The sequence below is a fragment of the Haliotis cracherodii genome, unplaced genomic scaffold (genome assembly GCF_022045235.1).
Source record: "Haliotis cracherodii isolate W230 unplaced genomic scaffold, xgHalCrac1.p SCAF_6, whole genome shotgun sequence".
NCBI lineage: Eukaryota > Metazoa > Mollusca > Gastropoda > Lepetellida > Haliotidae > Haliotis > Haliotis cracherodii.
Window position 1 is genome coordinate 37983150 of NW_027266319.1, and position 27870 is coordinate 38011019.

The 27870-nt window shown below is 40.9% G+C and overlaps 2 protein-coding genes across 6 annotated transcripts in view; one reads left to right on the forward strand and one right to left on the reverse strand.

The window, feature by feature from the left end:
• The first annotated feature begins 701 nt into the window (after positions 1 to 701).
• LOC139444925 (ubiquitin-like modifier-activating enzyme ATG7) lies at positions 702 to 21946 on the forward strand. Its single transcript, XM_071225942.1, has 19 exons — positions 702 to 936; positions 1763 to 1817; positions 2475 to 2592; positions 3477 to 3554; positions 4236 to 4349; positions 4933 to 5070; positions 6744 to 6838; positions 7874 to 7995; positions 8106 to 8196; positions 8642 to 8786; positions 9316 to 9474; positions 10012 to 10063; positions 11226 to 11362; positions 12338 to 12502; positions 13485 to 13600; positions 14653 to 14734; positions 15397 to 15477; positions 17071 to 17190; positions 17924 to 21946. The coding sequence occupies exons 1-19, from the start codon at positions 795 to 797 to the stop codon at positions 17969 to 17971; spliced, it is 2058 nt and encodes a 685-aa protein (XP_071082043.1). The 5' UTR covers positions 702 to 794; the 3' UTR covers positions 17972 to 21946.
• Positions 21947 to 23214: 1268 nt separating this feature from the next.
• LOC139444629 (protein kinase C delta type-like) overlaps positions 23215 to 27870 on the reverse strand; it is a 133658-nt gene continuing 129002 nt past the window's right edge. For all 5 annotated transcript variants that reach the window (XM_071225543.1, XM_071225546.1, XM_071225544.1 and 2 more), the window contains one exon: positions 23215 to 27739. In XM_071225543.1, coding sequence (XP_071081644.1) covers positions 27596 to 27739 — 144 coding nt within the window. In that variant the 3' untranslated portion in view covers positions 23215 to 27595. The remainder of the gene's footprint in view (positions 27740 to 27870) is intronic.

Below are 27870 nucleotides of genomic sequence, written 5' to 3' on the forward strand. Positions count from 1 at the left end.
TCAATGATCAACAGGCCTACTGAAATTGAATAACAGCTATTTATAGACAAGGATATTTACAATATTACCAAGTTTTAATATGGACGAAGCATCATGTCAGTTGGCACAGACACAGGAATGATCAACAGGCCTACTGAAATTGAATAACAGCTATTTATAGACAAGGATATTTACAATATTACCGAGTTTTAATATGGACGAAGCATCATGTCAGTTGGCGCAGAGACAGGAATAACTCTTCAGAACCCTATGAATTACTTCTGTTGAGGCTAAAATCAACCAAGGAACTAAATAATTGAAGAAAGTCATAACCTGCATACAGCAACGAATTACAAGAGACCATATACCGATAATGTCTCTGTACATTACCAAGACACAATCAAGTCATTTGAGTGCATACCAGTTTATGAAATAATTTAGTCTACTGTTGTAGGCTAAAGTACCGGTAAGCAATTCAGATTAATGTGTACAATCACTTTGAGTGTACGTTGCTATTCAGTGTTCTTGATTTGCATCACTGCCACAGCTGGCCTCTGTCTCTCCTGTTTTGTTTTTGGAAAGACCGCTTACAAATAAAGACAAGTAATAATAACCAATCATATTAAAGTAATATCGATTCTGCGGTACCTTTATAAGGAAGGACATATTATTATCCAATCACATTTCAATAAACAATCTGTGCCGCAATGCGGAAGTTTATGTTTGCATGTGACGGTGAGACTAGCCGATGACACCCCTCTCCTCACGTCGGCATTAACGAACGGATTGATCAGTACGTGATTTCGGACCCGGCAATGTCAGGTGGAAGTTCGCTTCAATTCGCCCCTTTTAGCAGCTCTCTTGATGCCGGGTTTTGGCAAAGGCTGTCAGAGAACAAGCTAAATGTGTATGGTTTAGACGAAGCACCCCAAACGATTCATGGATTTTACTTCAATGGTAAGTGATAAAGTGTACTATGACAAAACGCACTTGTTCGCAAAGAAGAGAATGATCACGTCATTATTGAATAATATATTGATAAGTCTCTATCATAATGATCATTGTTAATAATACAACGTGAAGTATACATTATTAAGAGATTATTTCCAAATACAAACACAGGATATCCGAGAAATCAGTTCGTACAGAACGAGGCCTACATTGGGAAGTCAGTAAATGACCAAAGAAGATCAATAAATAATCTATAAATTATGTTGCAAAACACGATTTTATGTTTACAATAAAAATGGCTATACAATGGGTCAAATAAGTCGTATTGGCAACAGTAAGTTACAGACCCTAGACATATGTAATGTAAGTGCACTCACTGTCATTCAGAATTTTGTCACTGTCAAATGTCGTGAAACAGGTCTATCTCTGTTCTTGAATACGGAATAGTGTTGGAAAGCTGGCAGGAATTTTTTTTTTCAGCTAGGTATCCAAACTGCACTTGGCATGTAGATAACGCAAGTCAAAAGAGTCTTCAAATTGCCCTCCTGTCAGTTGTTATAGGTATAGGTTGCCATCTATAAACTGTACCAGTATTTTCACAGTGGCTAATCTTCTGTGGCAGTAATTGATTCAGGTGCTAGTAAATGTGTACTACATAGATAGTCCATGTTTTGGTGTAGTACATCAAGGTACGTTGCTTCAGACTGGTGTCATGATAGCATAGCATAAATATAAAACCATAGCAATGTATAAACATGGTCTCCTACAGAAAAGTGAGAATTTTGTGCTATGACAACAGTAACAAAGTATATTAACATGGGTTATGTTTCAGGGGATCCGGCAGGGATGGTTCCTCGATTGTCAGTTGACTTCACCGCTTTTGACAGGTATACAATATGTCAACTGACTCATGTCACAGATGTCATTATATTCAAGTGTATATATGTATATATTATTTAGTCTTGTATTGAAATCGGGGGCACAGGTGGCCCAGTCGTCTAAGGCGCTGCGATTTCTGTGCAGAGTTGCGTCCCTTGGGAACGCCAGAAACCTATGATTGTGGGTTTCGAATCCCGGTTCGCCCCAATTATGTTTCTAGGTTTGTCAGCACCATATCTGTGCTCGTGGGTTTCACCGAAGTGGTAAACGTCTTAGACCTGCGTCACTTCGAGCTTTCCTCCCACATTAAGCTGACATGCCGTGATATAACTGGAATACTGTTAAAAGCAGTGTTAAACGCAACTCACTCACTCACTCATTGTATTGAAATCCCTCAGCTATAAAAAAAATAAAAATATTGGTAATGGAATGGTGTCCATCTTCCTCTTACAGGCAAATCCTGGAATTGTATGAATGCTTCATTGACTTTAAAGATTAAAGTAGAAATTGAAAATCATATTTTTTTGTAGGTCTCCCGAAATGTTTGTTCTTGTTTACTATGACAGGATAAATGCTTGGTATTCAGGGGTAAGAATAAAGGTCTCTGGAACCCCTTGCTAGTTATAATGAAGATCAGGTGATTATTATGTATACATTCTTTCTAGTGAATGGAAGACCCCACCAAGATGTCTTGCAAGCAAGGGGTCTATCCAGAACACAAATACTCTAGAAAGATTCAAGGAATGTGACAAGAAAGAGTTGCTTGAAACTGCAGGAAAGCAGGTATGTTTCATTGTAGGACTCCTGCAATTACTCAAGTATTAGTTCTGTAAAGTCTCTTTTAGTTTTGATAATTATTAAAATTATTCTTACCAGTACAACATGTACAAGATTCACATAGGTTTGAAACGGCCTTGAACTTGGCAGTCTAGCCTGGTAAAGCATCACAATTCAGCGTTTAATATAGGCCTTAAATTTGGTAAGGCTTTTTTTTTTTGGCAACTTAACTTGCATGTAAAATATATAAATAGAATTATTTTTTTCTCTAGTAATGCAGGATGATATGATGTAGGAAATGATAAGTCTGTACAGGGTGTGATTTCCAACTGACAAAACTGCACTGGTGCAGGTTAAACATGTTGCATCTGTTTGTGCTGCCTAAGCTTATTAGCAGACTGCACTGAGTTCAGTCGGTAAAAATTCCACAAACAGGCTAATAAATATCCTTGCTTCAAATTTATACCATGTTTAAGTTTTTAAAAGATTAAAATGAAACAAGTATCATATCGCACGATGTTCATGTTTGCGTTCATGTACCACACTACATGTGTTTGTGCAGTTAGTTGTTAACTGCAGCTTTCACTATTTGCAGTGGAGAAATAGAGACAAAATTGCACCCTGCTGGAACATGATGGATAAATACCACTGAAACACTGTTGTGTACTCTGGCATTAGTAGTGGATGCGGAGGTGCACATAGAGCTGTCCTGACAGTGAAATAAAGTATGAATGTCTTGATAAAGAAAAGCTTGATTGGGTCTTACTGTTCGCTTTGTATAGTATGATTATTGCCTTGAAAAGGCCTTATGCCTTAAATTTGGTATCTCATGATCTGTACGAACCATGTATTATTACTCAAATCAGTATATTATTGTTGATGTATTTCAGATCTGGGATGACATTATTAGTGGCAGAGCCGTAGATGATCCTTCACTGCTGTCTAGATTTCTTCTCCTCACTCATGCTGTAAGTGATGATGATGATGATGATGATGATGATGATTGTCCTGCCCCACCCTGAATCACAAGCCGTATGATATGTGCTGTTTCCCTAGGCAGTGAATGGGTACTCGGTAGGATGAGATGTTAATGTGAATACAAAATCTTTCAGTGCCTGACAGGCAATTTTAGAGTTGTATACTTCTCCAACAGAGATGCGTACACATAATTATCCATTAACAGAGTAGTATTAGGCTAAAAAAAATAATAGTCCTGGTTCTCAGGCACCGCACCCATCATCATAAAGTCATCCGCATGTTTCGTTTTTATTTCCATTTCTCCCCCCCTAAAAGCTTGAAATATTCCGCGCCTCAAACACACAATCCCGGCAGTGAAATGCTACAATACTTAAGAACAACATGATTTCGCTGAAATTATTGTAAACAAAATTTGGTTACATATAAGCTTGAACAACTATAATATAAAAACCACCGCCCGTCCGCCTGCACTATATTTTCAAAAGCCATTGCCTGAGAACCAATTCTTTTATGTTTTGAAGCCTTTGAGTATGATTCAGCTAGGAATCTAGTGCTATAAGTTGACAACGATGTGTGTTGTTTTTTTTTGTTGGTGCTGGTGGTGCCAGTAAAGATGTTGTTTTGTTACACCGATAATGCATCAGTAATGGTTATGTACGGCATGTTTTCAGGATCTGAAGAAGTACAACTACTACTACTGGTTTGCCTTCCCCTGTCTGACGGCGCCAGAAAACACCGTGGCTTCCGCACCCCAGGCTCTGGATAGCAGGTTCTCACCAGAACTGGTACTAGAATTGTTCCCAGTGGGGATTCCTGGTTAGAATAGGCCCATAAAATAAACAATGCTTGTTGTACAAGAAGACTAAGTGGATCAGATGATCATGTTCTGTGAATTGGTTGAATGCCTGTCATCGTAGTTCGACGAGGGACGTTGTTCATAATGTCAATCACTTGATCTGACAATCTGGTCTAATCGTCTCATGTTGAAAGAACCAAAGAAAGTTTAGAGATTAACAATATTTGAATTCGACATTACAGAAATTGTCATCAACAATGGATAAGGATTAATAGGCCTTTAAGGTTACCATTTCATGTTGTTTTATAAAGTAGCTATGCTACACACTTTAATATGCATAAAATATAAATGATGGGACAACAAACAGCACTATTCATTGTTTGATGACTACATTTCAAGGTGCAGAGAACCAACTTTGACCAGTCATTTTAATCTTGAATGATTTTTCCTGACTAAGATGCATTTTCAGCTACTTCAGACACAGGTGTCAAATTAAGTAAGAGTGGAGCATGTTGTTTGTGGTGTAACAAGCTGGACTGTTTCTGTGTACAGGGTGTATGTTTGCTTTACAGGTGAAGTCTTTCCTGGCCTCGTACGACGCCTTCCAAGCTGGTAGAGACTGTTTTGAAGGGTTCTTCACAGTTAAGGAGGAAGGGAATGCTGTACTTATACAGGAACTGAAAACACTCGATGTCACTGATAAGGACAAGGTAAGGAGGGAGTGAGTTGGGTTTAACACCGCTTTTAACAGTATTCCAGGTATATCGCGGCGTGTCAGCTTAATGTGGAAGGAAACCCCGAAGTGGTGCAGGTCTCAGATGTTTACCACTTCGGTGAAACCCATGAGCGCGGTCATGAGGCTGACAAACCTAGAAACATAATCGGGCGAACCGGGATTCGAACCCACAATCATAGGTTTCTGGCGTGCCCAAGGGACACAACTCTCCACAGCGCCTTAGTGCCAACCGTGCCCCCGACAAAGTAAGGAAGTGAAATCAGGGTGAGATTTCATGCATGAGGGTTGACTGATAAGTTCTATGGATGAAACCTGGGTTCACCATATCCAGCCTGTGTCCACATAACAATCTGCAAGTACTTAGTCAGTACACGTTCCTCAAGTTTGTCCGGGGGACATCGGTGGCCCAGTCGTCTAAGGCACCGCAATTTGCTGTGCAGAGTTGTATCCCTTGGACATGCAGAAACCTATGATCACCAGTTCGAATCCCGGTTCGCCACGTTTATGTTTCTAGGTTTGTGAGCACCATACGCATGTTTGTGGGTTTCACCTGACTCCTGCTTTTTTTACGGACTAGTCACGGCAATTTGCTCAATTGACTTTTTTGTGGATATACCTCTATGATGTCATGGTATGTCCACACAAAAAGATTTCATCTATTACATAATTTCTTCTATGTGAGGCTTAAAACATATCAATCAACTCCGATCTTGCTTATCCTCGCTAACACCAGATGATGTTTCTCAACCTCCAACCTGTTTTCCCTATTCCTAAAAAAAATAAAAAATTATTGATATCAGAGACATTTCTTCCATGTGGTCCAGAGGATTTCTTTTGGCACGGGGGCGGTCGGGTAGCCTAGTGGTTAAAGCGTTCGCTCGACACGCTGAAGACCCGGGTTCGATTCCCGACATGGGTACAATGTGTGAAGCCCATTTCTGGTGTCCCCCGCAGTGATATTGCTGGAATATTGCTAAAAGCGGCGTAAAACCATACTCACTCACTCACTCTTTTGGCACATGTCACAAGAAGGTCATAGGCCAAGGTCATGAGATAGCAAAATTGCTCTAAAGGTTTTTGGTTACTCTTTATCAAGAAATATCAATGCCTTTGACTTGGCATAAGGCCGTGGTTTGGAAAATATTTGGTCATGATTAGGCAAAGGTCAAGGTCATCTTTTTGGATTTTACAAATAATTGTGATTTCTGATAATGGAGTCTCAGAGGCATGGGTTACCTACAGGCATGAAACTTTTTGTTTGCAATTATATTTCAATCCAACCACATGAAATGTTGGTTTCATTTCTATCAAAGGTGAAGGTCATCTTTGAGGTTATTTTTAAAGCATGGTTCATTGCTAGTTATTTACTTGTACAGTATGGAGACTTGGTAGTTGTTGATTCAGAAGAAGCTGAATCTCTCTTGATTATGGGCCACATCCTCTACTGATTAAGGTCAAGGTCAGAAAGTGCATGGTAAAATGTTAAGATTTTTGGGTCTTGGTGGAAAAGGTAGTGAAGAATCTGCTTCTGTTTTTGCAGATACTTGCGACAAGTTCTAGTTAAGAAAGAGAATTAGATTTTCATATTTTAATTGGTATGCTTCTTCTTCCTATCCAGGTACATGGTGTTGTTCGTCTGTGTTCCAGGGCAAGGTGATGTTTGGATTCTGTGACCCCTGCTCCCTCGACAAACATCCCGGCTGGCCGCTACGCAACTTCCTAACTCTCATCGCTCATAGATGGTGAGACCAACCGCATGGTGGCGGCAAGACATGCTCGTCTATGGTGGGCTCGGTGGACCTGCCGGTGTTGGACACTGAATTAGCTGCGCTGTGTAGGATATGCTGGGGTTTGAATCCTAGAGTAGTGATGATACTAATATGCTTGATTTCCATCCCTGTGTCTTGTCAGGATCCATTGATCAGCGATTTGAGTCCCCGATACAAGTAATAAATACTTTTAAGAGGCGACTTATTGGATAGGGTGGTCAGGCTCAGTCACTTTGTTCATTGTCAGACATTGTAGCTTGATGGCGTGGATTACAACATTCACTGGATTGTCTGGTCCAGACTGAATTATTTACAGGCCACCGTCATATAGCTTGAATATTGCTGAGTGTGGCTTTAATCAAAGCAACAATCAAAATCCCATTTCACTGTGGCTATGTTTCTTGCTTTGTCTGGACCCAGCCCATGCATTTGGGTTTCACCACAAGTAAAACATACGAGACTGCGTCACTTTGGGCGCACCTCCCACATCAAACAGGCACACTGTGTATAACTGAAATAAGGTCAGTCAACCCACCTCACTAAATCTTACTCAGTTTTGAAAGTAACTTCATTCTTTGAAATTTAGGGTATATGACCCAGAAATGTTTTTTCTAGAGATTTCCCAGGGAGGCCTGGTCTGATTTATATCTGGTTGCCGTCAGTTGGTCATTGCAGTATAATCAACATCCTTTCAGAAAATTATGTTTTTTGAAGCTGCAAATTTATGTGTGATCCCAATAATAGTGTCTATAGAGATTTCCCAGGGAGGTCTGGACTGATTTATATGTGGTTGCCGTAAGTTGGTTATTGCGGTATAATCAACATTCCTTCCGAAAGTTTTATTAAGCTGCAAATGTATTTGTATGATCCCAGTAATGGTGTCTCTAAGATAGCTCAAATTACTCTAGCTTGCAGAATGACAAGTCAAATATTTCAAAGTATGAACAATTATTTCAGGTGATATAATAGTGTAAACGTACATATGTCCGCTTGTTTGTTTTGCTTCAGGGGAGACAAGTTGGGTGAGATCGAGGTGTTGTGTCTCCGTGATCGGACTCGTGACGGCGTGCGTGACATCAGCCACAGCCTCGTCCTTAGCATCACCCTCACCTCGCTGTCTGCCCAGACAGGTCAGTAGTTACAATTCTCAAGTGAGGAATTTTTAAAACCATAAACATTTATAATTTGAAAATATTTTGTGTTTGTCATGCTTTGTGTCAAGTGTTATGTTTCTTTCCAGAGTGTCCGAAGTGTGTGGGTTGGGAGAAGAACGAGAGGCAAAAGCTGGGTCCCCGGATGGTGAACCTGTCATCTAGCATGGACCCAACCAAGTAAGGACATATTGTATAGTGCACTTATTGTATAATACATGTATTGTACTGTCAACGTATTGTACAGCCCATGTATTGTACAGTGAACATATTGTGGAATCTTCTTTGTGTCATATTCAACTAAGTAACTGCTGCAATAGAAAAAATCACTCACTCACTTCTGTGGAGTAAATACAATATGAACATATGGAGGACTGTCATTTTGGCCTAAATGGCAAGATGGAAACAGGATGTGGGTTATCTTAGGCAATGTAGTCTGCTGATGCAGAGTTGTGTCCCTTAGATGCAAAGATCTGCTTGTCGTGGGTTCGAAGCCCAGATTTGCCCTATTCTTTGCCTTCCCGTCAACACCAGTGGAATGGGTGGTTCAATTATATACTACTTATTGCATTTTCTTTTCTTCTGTGATAAATGTATGTGAACATTGGACATCTTCTGTGTTAAGGCTAGCAGAGTCAGCCGTGGACTTGAACTTGAGGCTGATGAGATGGCGTCTGCTCCCTGACCTTGACCTTGAGAAGATCTCCTCCACTAAAGTCCTGCTGCTTGGGTCTGGAACTCTGGGATGTAATGTTGCCCGAGGTCTCATGGTCAGTACACCACACTGACCGCTTCCAAGTGAAGTAAAATTAGATAATGCCAATCTTTTCTCTTCACCGTACAGTTTATGAAATTTTCTTTAGGGAGGTAGATAAATTTTGAGCTGCCCAGTATGGATTCCGGGGTAGAGTAGGTGCCCAGCAACCAATTCTGGTCGTAAGAGGCAATATAATGGTTAGGTGATGGTGTCTGAATGACCCTGACGTAGTGGATGTTTTGTCATTATTTTGATCACTGGATTGCCTGGTTCAGACTCAATTATTTACAGAACACTGTCATGTAGTTGCAACATTGCTGAGTACCGCACACCACACCACACCACACCACACCACACCACACCACACCACACCACACCATTGACATCATCTACATCATTGACTGTAGAGTGAATTATATGAATGTCACAATTGTCTTTCCTTGCCTAAACAATTTCTTCATGGTCATCATTGCTTACACTTTTTAATATTTTTTTGGTCAACAAAAAGTGAAATGTAAGGTAAAAGATTGTTGTTCTTGCAGGGTTGGGGCATCAGGAAGATTACTTTTGTAGACAACTCCCGAATATCCTACTCCAACCCAGTCCGACAGTCGCTGTTCACGTTTGAAGATTGCCTGAACGGAGGCAAGCCCAAGGCCCAGGCTGCTGCAGAATCTCTTCGGAAGATATTCCCTGGAGCTGTGAGAAACTGTACAATCATGAAAACGCCTCTTTGTTGTTAAATGTGTTCCCTGTGGGGAGAGTTAGCGGTAAACATATCAAACTACATCATGAGTTTGTGCCATTTAGGATACAGTGAGTGTGTGAGTTGTGTTTTCAACTCTGCTGATAAATTCTCAGACAACTGGCCCACACCGGCCCCTAATAAAACAGTGGTGAAAATAGATAATGATGAAATCCAATCTACAAGAGGAATTATTACCAATTTGAAGTTCAGAATTCTCGACTAAGTGTCTCAAGCAGGCAAACTGAAAACAATCTTTGATACAGAGTATTTTCTTGTGTTCAGAGGTATTTTAAAATCGTACTTTCAGATTGCATAAGACTAAACATTAAAACCTCCTTATATATATTGGTCATGTTTTCTATGAAATACAGGTTATCCCTACCCGGTCTACAAAGCCATAAAGTTAGTTATCAACATGAATTGGGAAATTTTAAAATCTGAAACCACATTATGTTATCTCCAAAATAATGCCCTGATCAATCTGTTTCAGGAGACCACAGGCTTGACATTGTCTATCCCCATGCCAGGTCACTCGGTGTCAGGTCAGTGCTTCATTTAACACCACCTCCGTCATCTAGTAGATGGTGTGTCTGCCTGGAGAGTGGAAGGTTGGTGGTTCGATTCCCTGGCCGGTTCAAAAGGAAAGATGCTGAAAGATTATATTTGATGGTACCTGCATGGTCCTTGGCATTAATGGGTTAAAACAAATACTGGTCGGCTCAGAGGCAGTATACTGTATCTGAGTGGGCTGTTCATGTTAAACTGTGGGCTGGTTCCATAAAACCAGCATTAGTCCGACTAGTACAGACAGACTCACACATGTGCAATCTCTTTCCATATAAGTGCAACAACCTTGAACATGATGGGTTCATGACAGCTCGGGGCACAGGTAGCCCAGTCATCTATGACACCACAATTTGCTTTGCAGAGTTGCATCCCTTGGGCACACCAAAACCTGTGACATAGTTAGATCCTGATTGTGTTTCTAAGACCTGCATCACTTCTGGCTTTTATCCCACATTAAGCAGACATGCTGTGATGTAACTGGAACTGGTTGTCCAAAGCAGCGTTAACTCCACTCACTCACTCACTTGCTATTCTCAACTGTGATGCTGAAATATGTTTGAGCTTCAAAATTAAAGTACAAAGGACACAAAAAATTGTACCGTTAGTTTAATACAGATATTGCATGTCAACTCTTATTTGCTTATCAATGACAACAAATGTGGGCGTAATCATGTGGTCAGTTGTGTTGTAGCGATGTGTCACAAACCCAATCATCCAGGCAATTATCAAGGATTCCAAACAAAGTGCCATTGGTAGGCAAATTGGTAAAAAATTGAATACTGTTCAAAATTAGATTTTTTTATGTTCTTAGTTTTTAGGAATCGGGATTTTTTTTCAAATTGGGAATATTTGCTGTCCTTTGCTGCAGACTTGGCTGAATGTTGGCCTCTGTGGTTGTTGAGGATATCTGTCATAGAGATTCTGGTGCAAAGGTCATGTGTGGATACTTGATCAGACTACAGTGTTCCATCTAGTTCCCAACAAGGACGGATCTTTTGGCCCATCGGTGACAAAAAGAAGTGGGGTCATTTTATTAATAGGGGTTATAAGGTACTAGTATCTGCACCAAAGTGTCTCTTTGAAAGAATACAAAAGGTTGTAAAAAACATTCATTTTCATGTCTCCTGTTTACGACAGAGAGTTCTCTGGAGAGTGTTCGGCAGGACGTGGAGACGTTGGAGAAGTTGGTGGAGAGTCATGACGTGCTGTTCCTGTTGATGGACACCAGGGAGAGCCGCTGGCTGCCCACTGTCCTTGGAGGGGTCAAGCAGAAGGTAGGGACCACTGACCACAAATGGCTAGGGGCGCTTGAACCTTGTGACCCAACATGAGGGTGTTTTGTGGAACTCTGATATGGCATTATACATTATCCAATATCCTACGGACAGAAGAACATTTGACTTTCCATGTTCATCTTCCTGGTAAACCAGTTGGTCAACACTTGGCCGTTTTCTTATACCTATTTTCCAAATCACAAAATTTGTATTTGATGGATAAGGATCCATTTTATTCCCCATCCTTTCCATCTCTGGAGCAGAATGTTATTTGGGATTTTTATTCTTTTTATTTTGTTTTGTTTTCATGTTGTTTCATGATGTAAACATGGTGTCTTCGGTTTCTGGAGCAGAACTCTAAAACAGTTCACCTTTTCTTGTTGAAACTTGCTATATAGGTCAGTCTAGTGGTGAACTGGTGCCTTTCGATGTTTTGGTATTGTCTAGGACCTTCATCACTTCGGGCTTTCTTCCCACATTAAGCAGACATGCTGTGATAGTACTGGAATACTGTTCAAACCAGTGTTAAACCAAACTCACTCACTCACTCACTCACTCACTCACTCACTCACTCACTCACTCACTCACTCACTCACTCACTCACTCACTCACTCACTCACTCACTCACTGTAACATGAATACCCCACTCAGAAACAGTATACTGACTGACCCGACCAGTCCTTGTTTTTGCCCCTTTAATGCTGACTGCCAGGCAGGGCAACAACAAGTACCTTCTTTTAGGGTCTTTTGGTATGATGCAGCCATACCAAAAGCCATTGCCATTGCAATGGAACCACTGCTCTCCAGGCAGACACTCTATCCACTTGCTGACATGAGCTCTTTGACAAGTAGAACCGTAGCACTCGTCACTTTTATGGTTGAAGAGTGGCATTCAGTGTTATGTGCACTTCCATGCCACTAAGATGAGACTAAGCTTTTCCTGTTTCGAATTCAAGTGTTTGATTCATGTTTCAGATTGTCATGAATGCGGCTCTAGGTTTTGATACATTCCTAGTACTTCGTCATGGTTACAAGACGGCTGAAAGTGCAATACCTCCGGGACCCATCTCCCTGACGACCACCATCCCTGGATGTCAGCTAGGCTGCTACTTCTGCAATGATGTTGTAGCCCCAGGAAATGTGAGTAAATAATGTCTCATGAACTGTCTGCCTCTAATAGTTTATAAATAAATAAAGTTATGCACGTTTTGGAGCAGTGAATAGATGTTTGAAATATTTACAAATATACTACTCAAAAGAAGTCAAAGAACACCTGATTCTTTCATAGCCTTCAAGACCCATGAAGATTCCGGGGTAGAATAGGTCTTCAGCAACCCATGCTTGCCTTAAAAGGTGACTATGCTTGTCGTAAAAGGCGACTTACGGGATTGGGTGGTCTGGCTCGCTGACTTGGTTGATGCATGTCATCAATCCCAATTGCGTGGGTCGATGCTCATGATATCAATCACTGGATTGTCTGGTCCAGACTCGATTATTTACAGACCGACGTCATATAGCTGGAATATTGCTGAGTGTGGCCTTAAACAACAAACCAAACCAAACCATAGGCTTCAAAAAATAAAAGAATTGGTTCTCAGGCAATGGCTTTGGAAAATATAGTGCTGGTGGGCTTGTGGGCGGGCGGGCAAGTGGGCGCTCTGCATTGTTTTTTTGGGGGTAGGGGTGTGTGTTCAAACTAGTATGTAACCCAATAAACAGATGTGTAACCCAAAAAACAGTTGTGTGTACAATCAACCTGGGAAAGGGCCTCCCTATGAAAATGAATTCCTTGAAGAGTAAAATACGGGAATACAGTATTTGACAATCATTGGACTTTCTTTTTTTTTTAAATGGAAATAAAAACAAAACATGCGGTGAACTTTAAAATGATGCGGGCGGTGCCTGAGAACCAAGACTAATATTTCTTTTGGCTATAATACTATAATAAGTGTAGTAAAATGAAAGAATTGGGTGTTCCTTTTTTTAACGTCTTTTGATTAGTATATTATGGATCTTGATGACAACATACTATACACAACAAGTAATAAATGAAGCTGATTTTGTATATGTGAATGAGATCGAGACATAGATGCATGTGTGATTTCTTTTGCTGTGGGTGCAGTCAACAAGGGACCGAACACTTGACCAGCAATGTACAGTGACACGGCCCGGTATCTCCATGATAGCAGGGGCTCTGGCTGTGGAGCTCCTGGTATCTATCCTGCAACATCCTAAAGGGTAGGTAACTCTTGCGAGTCTATCATCAAAAGGTTAGATAACTGTTGAGTGTCCTTCCAACAACATCCTGAAGGGTAGGTAACTCTTCTGTCTCCATCCTCACCATGCTAAGGGCAGGTTACTCTTCAGTCTCCATCCTACAACATCCTAAAGGGTAGTTCACTGTTCAGTTTCCATCCTACAGCATCCTAAAGGGTAGTGAACTTTTTTATCTCAATCCTAATACATCCTAAAGGGTAGGTAACTCTTCAGTCTCCATCCTTCAACATCTTAAAGTGCAGGTAACTCTTCAGTCTCCACCCTACAACATTCTAAAGGGTAGGTTACTCTCCTACAACATCCTAAAGGGTAGGTAACTCTTCTGTCTTCATCCTTCAACATCCTAAAGGGTAGGTTACTCTCCTACAACATCTTAAAGGGTAGATAACTCTTCAGCCTCCATCCTTCAGCATCCTAAAGGGTAGGTAACTCTTCTGTCTCCATCATACAACATTCTTAAGGGCAGGTAACTCTTCTGACTCTATCCTAATACATTCTAAAGGGTAGGTTACTCTCCTACAGCACCCTAAAGGGTAGGTAACTCTTCTGTCTCCATCACACAGCATCCTAAAGGGAAGTGATCTTTTCTATCTCCATCCTGGGGCGGTCGGGTAGTCTTGTGGTTAAAGCGTTCGCTCGTCACGCCGAAGACCCGGGTTCGAATGTGTGAAGCCCATTTCTGGTGTCCCCCGCCGTGATATTGCTGGAACATTGCTAAAAGTGGCGTAAAACCAAACTCACTCACTCAGTCTCCATCCTACAACATCCTAAAGGGTAGTGAACTTTTCTATCTCCATCCTACAACATCCTAAATCAAACCAGACACTAAAGATGGATTTATACATTTTCTTTATGCTCCATAGTTTGTGAGCTTCACCCGGAGAGTCTAGTAATTTTATATATTTATTGACTCCAGTACAGAATAGTTAACAAATTTGCAAATAATAATGAGTATGATTTCCCTGTATCTGATAGATGGTTTGAAAACAAATTCTCCTTTCGCTTGTTGCCAGACCGGAGGCGCCTGCCGACACCACCAACAATGATGACATCTTCAAAGATTCTGACTGCTCTCTTGGACTTGTTCCTCATCAGGTAGGAGGATTGTAGCGGATGCATGCCATAACCTTTCAAAAGTAAAGCATCAGTGAAGATACGAGTTAGAATTGGTCTTCAGCAACCCATGCGACTAATGGGATCAGGTGGTCGGGCACACTGAATAGGTTGCATGGGCGGATACAGAGGGGGGGCTGCGGGGGTGCGCACACCCCCTTTTTATTTCTGTATAAATTACCACCAAAGACAATAAATAGATCTTAATTGTGCACACCCCCCCTCCCCTTTTCAAAAAAGCTGTATCCGCCCATGGGTTGATGCAGGTCATCATATTGCATAGATTGATGTTCATAATGTCAGTCACTGGATTGTCGTGTCCAGACTTGATTATTTACTGACTGCCATTGCTAGAATAATGCAATATAGTGTGGTGTTAAATAATGAACAAACAAACAGACAAATAATTTTGATGTGAATATATATGTATATATATGTGTTGTGGCCCAGTCATCTAAGGTGCCGCAATTTGCTGTGCAGAGTTGCGTCCCTTTGGCAAGAGAGAAACCTTGGGTCTTGGGTTCGAATGCTGGTTTCTAGGTTTGCCAGCACCATAGGCATGCGTGTGGGTTTCACCAAAGAGGTTAATGTCTGAGACCTGCATCACTTTGGCCTTTCCTCACTTTTCCCCCCCTTTATTCCAGATACGTGGGTTCCTGTCCAGATTCCATAATGTTCTCCCTGCTAGTCGGGCGTTCGACAAGTGCACTGCCTGCTCAACCATGGTGAGTCTTTATGTATAATCATCACATCTAGCCTTGAGGAGTCTCTACATAACCTCAGTACCCAATGTAGTAGTAGGGGCCAGCTAGTGTGGATGTCTCAGGTCCTCAGTACCCAGTGTAGTAGTAGGGGCCAGCTAGTGTGGACGTCTCAGGTCCTCAGTACCCAGTGTAGTAGTAGGGGCAAGCTAGTGTGGATGTCTTAGTCCTCAGTACCCAATGTTGTAGTAGGGGCCAGCTAGTGTGGATGTCTCAGGTCCTCAGTACCCAGTGTAGTAGTAGGGCCAGCTAGTGTGGATGTCTTAAGTCCTCAGTACCCAGTGTAGTAGTAGGGGCCAGCTAGTGTGGATGTCTCAGGTCCTCAGTACCCAGTGTAGTAGTAGGGGCCAGCTAGTGTGGATGTCTTAGTCCTCAGTACCCAGTGTAGTAGTAGGGGCCAGCTAGTGTGGATGTCTTAGGTCCTCAGTAACCAGTGTAGTAGTAGGGGCCAGGTAGTGTGGATGTCTTAGGTCCTCAGTACCCAATGTAGTAGTAGGGGCCAGCTAGTGTGGATGTCGTAGGTCCTCAGTACCCAATGTAGTAGTAGGGGCCAGCTAGTGTGGATGTCTTAGGTCCTCAGTACCCAGTGTAGTAGTAGGGGCCAGCTTGTGTGGATGTCTTTGTCCTCAGTACCCAGTGTAGTAGTAGGGGCCAGCTAGTGTGGATGTCTCAGGTCCTCAGTACCTAGTGTAGTAGTAGGGGCCAGCTAGTGTGGATGTCTCAGGTCCTCAGTACCCAGTGTAGTAGTAGGGGCCAGCTAGTGTGGATGTCTCAGGTCCTCAGTACCCAGTGTAGTAGTAGGGGCCAGCTAGTGTGGATGTCTTAGTCCTCAGTACCCAGTGTAGTAGTAGGGGCCAGCTAGTGTGGATGTCTTAGGTCCTCAGTAACCAGTGTAGTAGTAGGGGCCAGGTAGTGTGGATGTCTTAGGTCCTCAGTACCCAATGTAGTAGTAGGGGCCAGCTAGTGTGGATGTCTTAGGTCCTCAGTACCCAATGTAGTAGTAGGGGCCAGCTAGTGTGGATGTCTTAGGTCCTCAGTACCCAGTGTAGTAGTAGGGGCCAGCTTGTGTGGATGTCTCAGGTCCTCAGTACCCAGTGTAGTAGTAGGGGCCAGCTAGTGTGGATGTCTCAGGTCCTCAGCACCTAGTGTAGTAGTAGGGGCCAGCTAGTGTGGATGTCTCAGGTCCTCAGTACCCAGTGTAGTGGTAGGGGCCAGCTAGTGTGGACGTCTTAGGTCCTCAGTACCTAATGCTTGTGGTAGGGGACCAGCTGATGAGGAGAGAAGGTAACAGTGCATAACTTGGTTCATTGTGTGTCTTGGTTGATGCATGTCATTGTATCCAAATGGCATGGATCGATGCTCATAATGTCAATCACTGGATTGTCTGACCACTGTCATATAGCTGGAATATTACGGAACGTACCCAATCACTGGTGTGCCTTGCCAAAACTTTAGTCAGAAACAAGAAGTCTGAAGTGCTAGAAAAGTTTCTTGGCTGAGTGTTGCAATGTTATCTGTAGCATGTCTAGATGCAGGACAGTCTGTGTGTTGCTGCAGGTGCTGGAGACGTACAAGAAGGAAGGCTTCCAGTTCCTGCTGCGGGCGTTCAATGAGCCCAACTACCTGGAGGACCTGACTGGACTCACACAGATGCAGCAGGAGACACTGGATGCCGAGGTCAGTATCTGGAGTAGAGGGTGGTGTCCATAGTGGCAGATGATATCTGGTGACTGTGCCAAGATCAGTACATGTAGTAAGGCAAGGTCAGTACCACAAAGAGGCCCAGGCAAGTACTTGTAAGAGATCAGGGTCAGTACCTGTAAGAGGTCAGGGTCAGCACCTGTAAGAGGTCAGGGTCAGCACCTGTAAGAGGTCAGGGTCAGCACTTGTAAGAGGTTAGGGTCTGTACCTGTAAGAGGTTAGGGTCAGTACCTGTAAGAGGTCAGGGTCAGCACCTGTAAGAGGTCAGGGTCAGCACCTGTAAGAGGTTAGGGTCAGTACCTGTTAGAGGTCAAGGTCAGCACCTGTAAGAGGTCAGGGTCAGCACCTGTAAGAGGTCAGGGTCAGCACCTGTAAGAGGTTAGGGTCAGTACCTGTAAGAGGTCAGGGTCAGCACCTGTAAGAGGTCAAGGCCAGCACCTGTAAGAGGTCAGGGTCAGTAGCTGTTGTAGTGGTCCATATCTGTAGAAGGTAGAGGTCAATGTGTCAGGTTAAGCTTTTGACTGTAGAAGCTTGTGTCTGTATGTTGGAGAGGATATACTTGACTGACAACAATTATTCAGGTTTTGGGTCAGTCATGTTTCATAGCCATATAGCCAAATAGGTCTGTGATGAAACAAGAAACTGACACAAAAGAACTATTGAAAACGTTTAAACACAAAACCATGAATGTTTGCTCTTCAATGCACAGGTCTGGGATCTAAGTGATGACGACTCCGGAAGCATGGAGATGTCCTGATGGCTGGCCCCACCACTCCAGCATCACTGTGATAATCCTGTACACCTGACAACACTGAGTACACCAGCATCCCATGCCACAGCTCCTACCACAGTGATGTCAGTGAATGAATTCCTTGACACAGACACACCAAACCACCAAACATGGTGCAATATCTGCCAATGATGACTTGTAGGTTTAACTGCAAGAAACAACCACTGGGAGGTCTGGGAATTTGATTGTGATGGTTCTGTGGTACAGTGTCTGAAGGCTAAGGTTCCAATCCTGGTGTTTTTAATTCTATAATTACTTACCATAAATGACTTGGGAAGTACTGAGAATCTTTGAAATACAGGGTATGATATTCATAAGCATATTGTCTTGACTTTTACAAAGGTCTCAGCTACCTCAACAATGGCACCATAAATTATTAATGAGTAAGTATATCTGCATGTGATTGTTCAGTGGAACTGTAGCTGACATTTCAGAACCTGATGGACCAATGTCCTTGTGCGTGTACTGTGAAACTTTGTGCTTAATCTCACTCGGTGTGTGAACAGTTGTAGAATGGGTACCCGGAAGACTTGGAGAAATTCAGAAAGAGTATGTGTTGAATAACGCAATGTGGACTTACCGTATGAATGGATCTATATGCAGGGGCAAGGTCCTACTCAGATTAATATTGAATTGATTGAATTAAGTGAGAAATATTAATTAACATCCTCATGCCTCCACTCCATTAAGATATATACGCTAGTTCAGTTTGAATGAAACAGGATGAAAATAGCCATCCTGTCATGATCGAATTAAATTACATGATCTTGCTTACTCGAACACCCTAGGTGAAGTGACGATCGATATCATTAGTACACGACTCGTGGGATTCTGTGTCATCTCAAATCCAACTGGGACCACTGTTACACAGGAACATCCATCCCTGTCTTTTTATCCCCCGGCATATAATGCGGGGGGATATAGCGATCAGCCAGTCTGTCCGTCCGTCTGTCTGTCCATCTGTCCGTCTGTCCGTCCGTAATCATTTCCTTTTCTGGGGCAGAATTCCCAAACCGTTCAGTGTATTTGATTGAAACTTGGCATATCTATCAGGCACATACTGACGTGGTGCCTTTTGATATTTTGGGATTTATCGAATTATTATTTTTTTAAATTTTTATGGAATGAAGTTGGACATAGATTCAATTGGGGATGGGGTTCGTTTCCGGGGCAGAATTCGAAAACCATTCAGTGTATTTGATCGAAACTTGGCATTCATATGGATGCGACCATGGTGGATCTTTTGTGGGTAAACAATGTATGCTTCTTAAAGAACATTCAACTGAAGACTCATTACATACAGAATTGCACATTTACTAGTGGTTACTTTACAGACAGATGCCGGGGGGATATGTCATCTTTCTGATGACTCCTGTTACTCAAGGAAACATCTGTTCCCGCTAAAAGTTCTTAGTAGTAGTATCATCCTTTGTTTGAATATATCAAGGGCTAACACTGAAATTACTTTAATTCTTTGAAATAGGCAGGCAATATATGAACATTTCTCCTAAATTATTAATGATATAACATGCCATGTGTCTAGGTCTGTGTTACTGCAATAATGGCTATTTGGCTGGCAGAGCCATAATAGTGCAATAGTATAGAGCTCACAGCACCTGGCTCAGTACTTAACCTTCTTGAAGATTTATGAACATCAGTTCTGCTGTTATGGTAGTGTAGACTGGAAGCAGTCCCGTTCCAATAGGATTTAAAAAAATAATGTTTTCCTCTCTCCATGATCTTTTTTTTGAGTGTGTAGCAGGGCGTGGAGTCATCCCACAGATGACATCCTTACCTTGTCAGCTTGCTGACGGGGTTAACCTCTTTGGTCATGTGGACAAGGCGTCCGACCTCTGCTCAGAAGGTCCGTGGTTTCGAATCCCATCATGGGACTCGGAAATTTTATGGCCGCTACATTGGCACCCAACATGGAGCTGCGTCCCGGGCGTGCCTTCTGTGGACGGGAAAGTATGTAGCAGGGCGTTGAGTCATCCCACAGATGACATCCTTACCTTGTCAGCTTGCCGATGGGGTTAACCTCTTTGGTCATGTGGACAAGGCATCCAACCTCTGCTCAGACGGTCCATGGTTCGAATTCCATCATGGGACTCGAAAATTTTATGGCCACTACAAGTGCATAGAAACATCTTGACACTTGCCGATACAATTTGTTTTTAACAATGTTTCACATATTTAATTTTTGTAGTTTTTTCACGTTATTTGAGACTTTTTTTTTCTTACTTTTGTATTATTTTAAGCACCATACCTGTGCTCTCGGTTTTCACCAAAGTGGTAAATGTGTAACACCTGCATCACTTTGGGCTTTCCTCCTATAAGCTGAAACACCGTTATGTAACTGGAATACTGTTCAAAGCAGGAATAAAACTAGCTCACTCAATATTATAACAACTGACTGCTCCAGTGTAATGGGTGTGTTCACTGGGTAATAATTGTTTTATCTGAAGTTTACACGATATACAGCTTTTTCACTGGACGAGAGGTCGGTTTCATGACCGCAAAATTGATGTTCATAAGTGTATAAAAGATACAATTTTATGTTGGCACGTTTTTCACAAGACCGTATTCTTGAAATGACGTAAACACTGATGGACTACTTCCACATTCCTGGGGGAACCCCTGGAAACTTTGTAGTACGAATACATACAGAAGCATTCTTTCTGATCATTTAGACCCTTTAATCTTGAACTTTTAGTATGCATAGAGAAACGTCAGAGGGTAACTGCATGATCGTTCACAAATATCCTCGCTACGACCCATCTTAGTGAACAAAGCAAAGAAATACACAACCAAACTATCGTAGTATCGACTCAATCTATGTCTTGGCTGACAGTGACAGTCTACAGTGATCTATGAATTGACCTTAGTGTCTATTTGACACATCTTTAATCACCTTTCAATGATCGGCCAGTTGATCAATGATGACTAAAACATGTAACCACAAGTTCCAAAAACAGCTTCCTAAATCTCTCCCATCACGTTTATCGTGTCGGCCATTTTGACGTTTTGTACTTGATGTAAATGTATAACGACGCGCTGTCATTGTGCCTGACTTACAGACGTAGTTCGTAACAAACCTTTCTCATCTAATGGTGATATTTTTGAAGACGTGTTGTTTGAGATGTTTCTGAAGAGCAAGTTGTGCATACATACGCTCATGTCACCTCTCTTAACGAGGAACTATTTTATTCCGTGATACAGCTGGTTGTTGTATGGCTGTCAGTGTAAACAGGAAGTCACACTTAGAATATGAAATTGTGAATAGATCAAGGCCTACATCCTGTGATGTAAGAAATTGTGATTAAAAATTATTAAATAAGTCAATGAGGAACGTGAGGGATGTGTTACTTTCTGTCTTGAAGACCTGTGTGTTCTACATGTATTTCCCGGTCAGAAGAAGTCCCCGGCAACCTCTGCTGGTCATAAAAGGTGACCAAATGGATCAGACGGTCAGGCTTGGTGACTTGGTTGATTGTGTGTCATTGTACCCTGACAGTGAATCATTGCTCATGATATCAACCACTGGATTGTCTGGGCTATATTCAATTATTTACAGGCCGCAGACATACAGCTGGAATATATGTATGTGGCTTATAACAAAAATGTCTACATGTAGTATTGGTGCAACAAGATATCTTCTGTGGAAGAGTCTTTAGCATCTGGGTTTATGTAGGTTGCGTCCATGTGGTCAGTGTTATTTATTTATGACTGTAGGGTATCGTATCAAAATCTCTCAAGTCTATCTCCGATACAGATGAATCAAAGCTTGAATTAGGCAAAAGTAAAATCTTGTTTGGATTTATGTCCATGTGTTTATTCGGTCTGTGAATCATGTCCATTTGTTTATGTGTTTAGTGAATATATTATCTGTAAAGCAATAAATACATATCATCACTATTCCAGGAACAAGATTATTTTGTTTAATCCCTTGCTGTCCTTTGCCTGAGTGAAGCCCTTTTCTGGTGTCTCCTGTGATATCGCTAGAATATTGCTAAAAGCAGCGTTATACCATACTCACTCACTCTTTGCCTGAATGAAGAACTCCATGGTCTAGAGAGGAAGGTCAGTTGCTCGATTCCCAGCTGCGCGATACCTAAAGAAGCTACTTATTGTTACCCTGCCTGGTGCTCGGCATTAGGGGGATAAAACATGGACTGGTTGGCTCGGAGTCAGTATACTGTCCATGTGAAAGTGCAGCATGGTATCTCAGTGGGATAGCACTATAAAACTGCACTAGCACAAGCACACACATAGTAAGAGAAGTGAAATACTTTTGCACGCAACATTAAACGCCATTTCACCTCACCTTTCTGGGGCAGTCGGGTAGCCTAGTGGTGAAAGCGTTCGCTCATCACGCTGAAGACCCGGGTTTAATTCCCGACATGGGTTCAAAGTGTGAAGCCCATTTCTGGTGTCCCCCGCCGTGATATTGCTGGAATATTTCTAAAAGCGGCATAAGACCAAACTCACTCACTCACCTTTGTCTGAATGATATCTACATAGTATTGTAATCCAAGGCAACAATCATAAAATGGAAAATATACACATGACATGAAAGACTTTCAATAAATTTTATTGAATAATGTTTTGTTTTGAATGAGGATGGGCACCTAAGTTGTGATGGACAGATAAGAAGACAACTAATGAACTAAGGTCACATGTTAGCTTCATCAAGTTGGGCAATGACTGGCAACACTCATGCTATTCAGAATCTGGTGTATGTACAGTACACTCTATACAAGGTTTAATGATGTAATCACACAATTGGTGATCGAGATGCTGCCAAGATGAGGAGTTATCTCACTTCCTAGAGATAAGAGTTACCTCCCCATCCTGGAGAAAAAAGGAGTTACCCCCCCCTTCCCAGGGAAACAAGGAGTTATCTCCCCTTCCCAGATGAACAAAGGATTATCTCCACCTCTGAGAGAACCACTACAACAGGTACTGTCATGTGCACGACTATAAATAAGTGAATTACAAAACATCCACAGATGCATGGGCACACATGAGTTTTAACAACCAAAGTTATAGTATAGTACTAAGAAGGGCCCTGAACATTTATAAGTAACATACTACGATTTTTAGTTGTCTGGTACATAATGGCATAACCTTGTCATCATTTTTGTATTCCATATATGGAAACACATTAGTATATGGCTGTTGGTAAAGTCAGAAAAACTAAGGTACCTTATCCGGGGCTGATGCATGGGAGCAGGGTGCCAGTAACATGAAAAAGGTAACAATATATGATATAATTGTCAACACCAACATCTTATCCAAAATAGGGGCCCAGCACAAAGGTAACATGAACTGGTGTGACACAAAAATCAGATGAGGTCAGTTTTGAAGCAAATGTATAGACTATGTAATAACAGTAAATAGGAATTATTTTAACACCATTATGCTAATTATTGTAACGAGACACATGAGTAATATGATCAGGAAACTAATACTACGAGGCACTTGACACACTTGCTGAGTCCTCCATTTTAATAAGGACTAAAAATGCAAAATGATTCAGAATTGCAGATTTCCGTAATAAACACAATTAGCGCTCGTCCCCTATTACCACAATACTGAAATAGGATAAAGTTGTGTTTGAGATGGTAAGTCAAACCCTTTCAGATGATGATCTGATTAAAATCCTAGGTGCAAATAATTATAATAATTATAGTAAATAATATTTTACAAAGTCAATCAAAACAGTACATTCTGAAATATAACACAATAGCAACAATGTAAGCAAAAAAACAAGTGAAAGATTATTGTCAAAACAAAATATTGTCAATATTTTCCAATTACATAAATGTTATTTGTCATGACTTGAGTCAATTGCTACGAAACAATGATGGTAATGACAGCTGGAAACTGATATGTCGAATGATGCTATTATGCCATAGAATAAAGTATTCTAACAAGGATTATTGCAATTTTGATTTTTAAATTTGACTCAGCATATATATGAGCAGTATGACTCTTGACAACTTGAACTTTGTAAATCTGACACAATCATAGGTGCAGAGAGCAAGGACCTGTAAATAGAGATCACTAACTCTTTTCCATTAGGTTTGTTTGTTTGTTTGTTTGTTGTTTAACGCCGCACTCAGCATATTAGGTATACATTTCTGAAGTACTAGAATGTCATAATACTCCTGGAAAAGCACTGCCCACTCAATAAATAATTAATGTATCATCTTCAAGTAATACAGTGTATGGTTTAGAGAAATGGCTATTTTGTGTTAAAATGTGTATACCCTTCAACATTTGCTAACGACCACACACTTGACTAAAGATGACAATTTTGGTCCTTAGAAAATGTTGAATATCACATACATATTTTCACACAAAATAGCCATTTCTTTTAATCATACACTGTATTAACTTTCTGATGATATATCTTGATTATATTTTGTGACATTCTCATATTGAAAAAAAAGAAACTGATTTTGATATATCTAATGATTAGTGACTATTCCATGGCAACATTTATTAGTACCCTTCAGTTGTATCCTGTGCTTCTGGGCATCATATGATATGACTGAACTGCATCCACCAGGAGAGTACGTGAGTGAGTGAGTTGGGTTTAACGCCGCTTTTAACAGTATTCCAGTTATATCACGGCGGGTCAGCTTAATGTGGGAGGAAAGCCTGAAGTGATCCAGGTGTCAGACGTTTACCACTTTTGTGAAACCCATGAGCACGGGTATGGTGCTGACGAACCTTGAAACATTATCGAGGCGAACCGGGATTCAAACCCACAATCATATGTTTCTGGCATGCACAAGGGACGCAACTCTGCACCGCGAATTGTGGCGCCTTAGACGACTGGGCCACCCGTGGCCCCCTCCACCAGCAGAAACACACAATGTTCTTGTACCAGCTTTTCCCCAGGTATCACAGTACCTCTTTCTCACAGTGAGATCAGTGTCATGTATTATTTCCAATAGATACATGGAAATAAGGGATAATTGAGAACAAAGACTGGGTAGGTATTTGATGGGTGAATGTCAGCATTACGAACACGCCAATCTGTTACTATGGACACAGTACACAAGCATAGATTTACATGCATTTCGATAGCACAGAAAAGTTCAGGAAAGCACAAAATACTTATGTTATATAGACTAAGAATGTTATGGAATGGACATGTTAAATAGTTTAAAATGTTTGTAATAAATGTTTGTTAAACGTAAAACAAAAGAGTTCCTTAAATAAAAGGGCAAAATGATAACAAAATTATTATTATGAATTATATGTGTAAAGATTCAAAACAGGTCAGTTTCAAAATAAAATATCAATGTATAAATATGATGTTAAGTAGGCAAGTTAAAAATAACAGAAGTAACATTGTTCATAGTGGTATTCTAAGAGCATGAGTAAGGGTTATCTCCCCTTGACAACATTCTACATCTGCTACAAATTCTGAATTTTTTGTTTGACACATTCAATGAATAATTATTCTCTTAGTCTTCATTATGATAATGTATTGAAAAGACATCATCAAGAATGTGGATTTACATCGTTAACAGATTTAAATTATTACTCTGTAATCATCTATATATATACTATTAACTATATATAACAAGAACATATATATAACAATATTTAGAAATTACATTCCGTTTTAACACTGTTTGAAAAGTATCAAATGACATTTATTTTTGTGAAGAGTAAAATGCGCTTATATGTAACAAATATGAGAAAATATGAAGAAAAAACAATCTCATCGACAACCACAACATGCTTCGTTATTCTGATTGGAACAATTTACATCTTGTCAAACATCCTATATCTTGTCAATACAGCCTATTTACTATTCATAGTTATATATACAGAATAACAACATGAACATATCACTATGTATATAACGGATATTCAAAATGTTTTACACACATAATTACAGAAAAATACTGTAAAAAAACTTTGGTTTTCTGAGTAACCACCTCACTATTGAGGGTGTGTAAGTACATGGGAGTCACACAATTACCATATACACACACAATTAAAACTTCCCATGTCACTTGACAAATATGGACATCACTATTTACCATTGGACATACTGATGTTAAAACGTGTCCACTTACAATGTCCGTTAGTAAACTTGTGAAAGAAAACCTACTATTAATATTTTTTTATTTTTTTTAACTAAGTTGATGTGATGATAAATGGATATGCCTTGAAACATCCAGACTAATACAGAATACTTGCCATCATTTATCCTTGGTTTTTCGCCATTGGAAATTTATACATGTATGATAATGTGTGACCCTGAGCTTCCAATTGCTTGAAAAACATGCTGCGTGGTAATTCTTCAATAACAATACCTCCATGTCATAATCCAGTGAGTGAGTTGGATTTAAAACCACTTTTAACAGTATTCCAGTTATACCACGGAGTGTCAGCTTAATGTGGGAGAAAAGCCCGCACCGGGATTCGAACCCACAATCATAGGTTTCTGGTCATGCCCAAGGGAAGCAACTCTGCACAGCGAATCCCCGAATTAGACGACTGGGCCACCTGTGCCCCCATATAATCAAGCCTTCCGATGTTAAATGTACCTTTCTGTGTGAGTTATAAGGGAGACTTTGTTAACTTGCAGGGGACTCCTACTTCACAGTGTCTTCCTTGTCTATCAAACAGGTGCCACGCCGGCAAGAAGCTCACACTGTTTACAGCATCAGTGTCATCTATACTGTTCTGTCTGACAAGACCTCTACCGCTGTATTGCTTGTAAACAGGATGGGAATCCAACAGCTTTATGTGGGCAACATTTTCGCAACTTGACCGAAGGCAGCTGGTCATAAACAACAGTCTGGGGGACAGAGTTCTGGTAGCTGCGACTTTGACCTTGACCTTTACTTTGGACATTATCAGCCTAACCAAGACTACTGATGCCGATCTGTTCTTTTTTCAGCTGCCGAACTTACCAAGATATTGTTTTTTTAGGACCGATTCTTCCCTGGAAAGTGTTGGCGGCACAAGAACAAGCATTCTCGATGCCATATTGTTATGGATTTACCCAGGTGTTTTCTTGACCGAATGATCACAATTTGAAAACGCTGAACCACGTTTCTGGTCAAGTACACTAAAACGCCCCCCCCCGCCCTGTATTTTGTTGTATCTTCATATAAATATGCTCCCAGTGACTGAATGTTGAATCTCCTTCAACTTCAAACAATGTACTTTCAATACTTCAGCTAAGCAGCCATTTTGAAAATCTCATTAGTGCTTCACTGATTTTGAGAATCCTGAATTTCCAGATTGTCCTTATTTGGTTGGAAATTCCTTTCAAACAATAACAGATATGTTCTAATAAAAAGATTATCAGACTGATTTATCGCAAATATTTGAATCCAATCATAAAAGTAACTTTCCATACATGAAGTCTCAGAACTGTTGAACATTCTAACAATAACATCAGACATGTAGATATGGAAGTATTTTCCATTTTGAATTACAATGCTTGTTCAGGATTGGATACTTTTCTCCATCTGCTGGTCTGTGATTGGCTACTTCCCTAACCTGCTCCTGACTGGCTACATCTTCCTAGCATCTTGTCAGTGATTGGTTACTTTAGCCTGCTGCTTCACTAGTGAAAGAGAAGTTCTTGAATACATTCTGGTTCATTGTCTTCATGAGGTCCTTGTCTGCTGGAGTGAGCTGTGCCTTCTCCATAGTGAAGTCCATGTCGAAGTTGGAGCTGTCACTAGGCGATTTCTGAGAGAAGAAATTAGCCATTTTTGAAAATGAGTGTGGCAAAAAGCAAGAACAAACAAATCCAATATATACATTAATATATCCATAATTTGACAAATGCTAAGCCAGGTCAAAGTGCAAGTTTCAGTTAT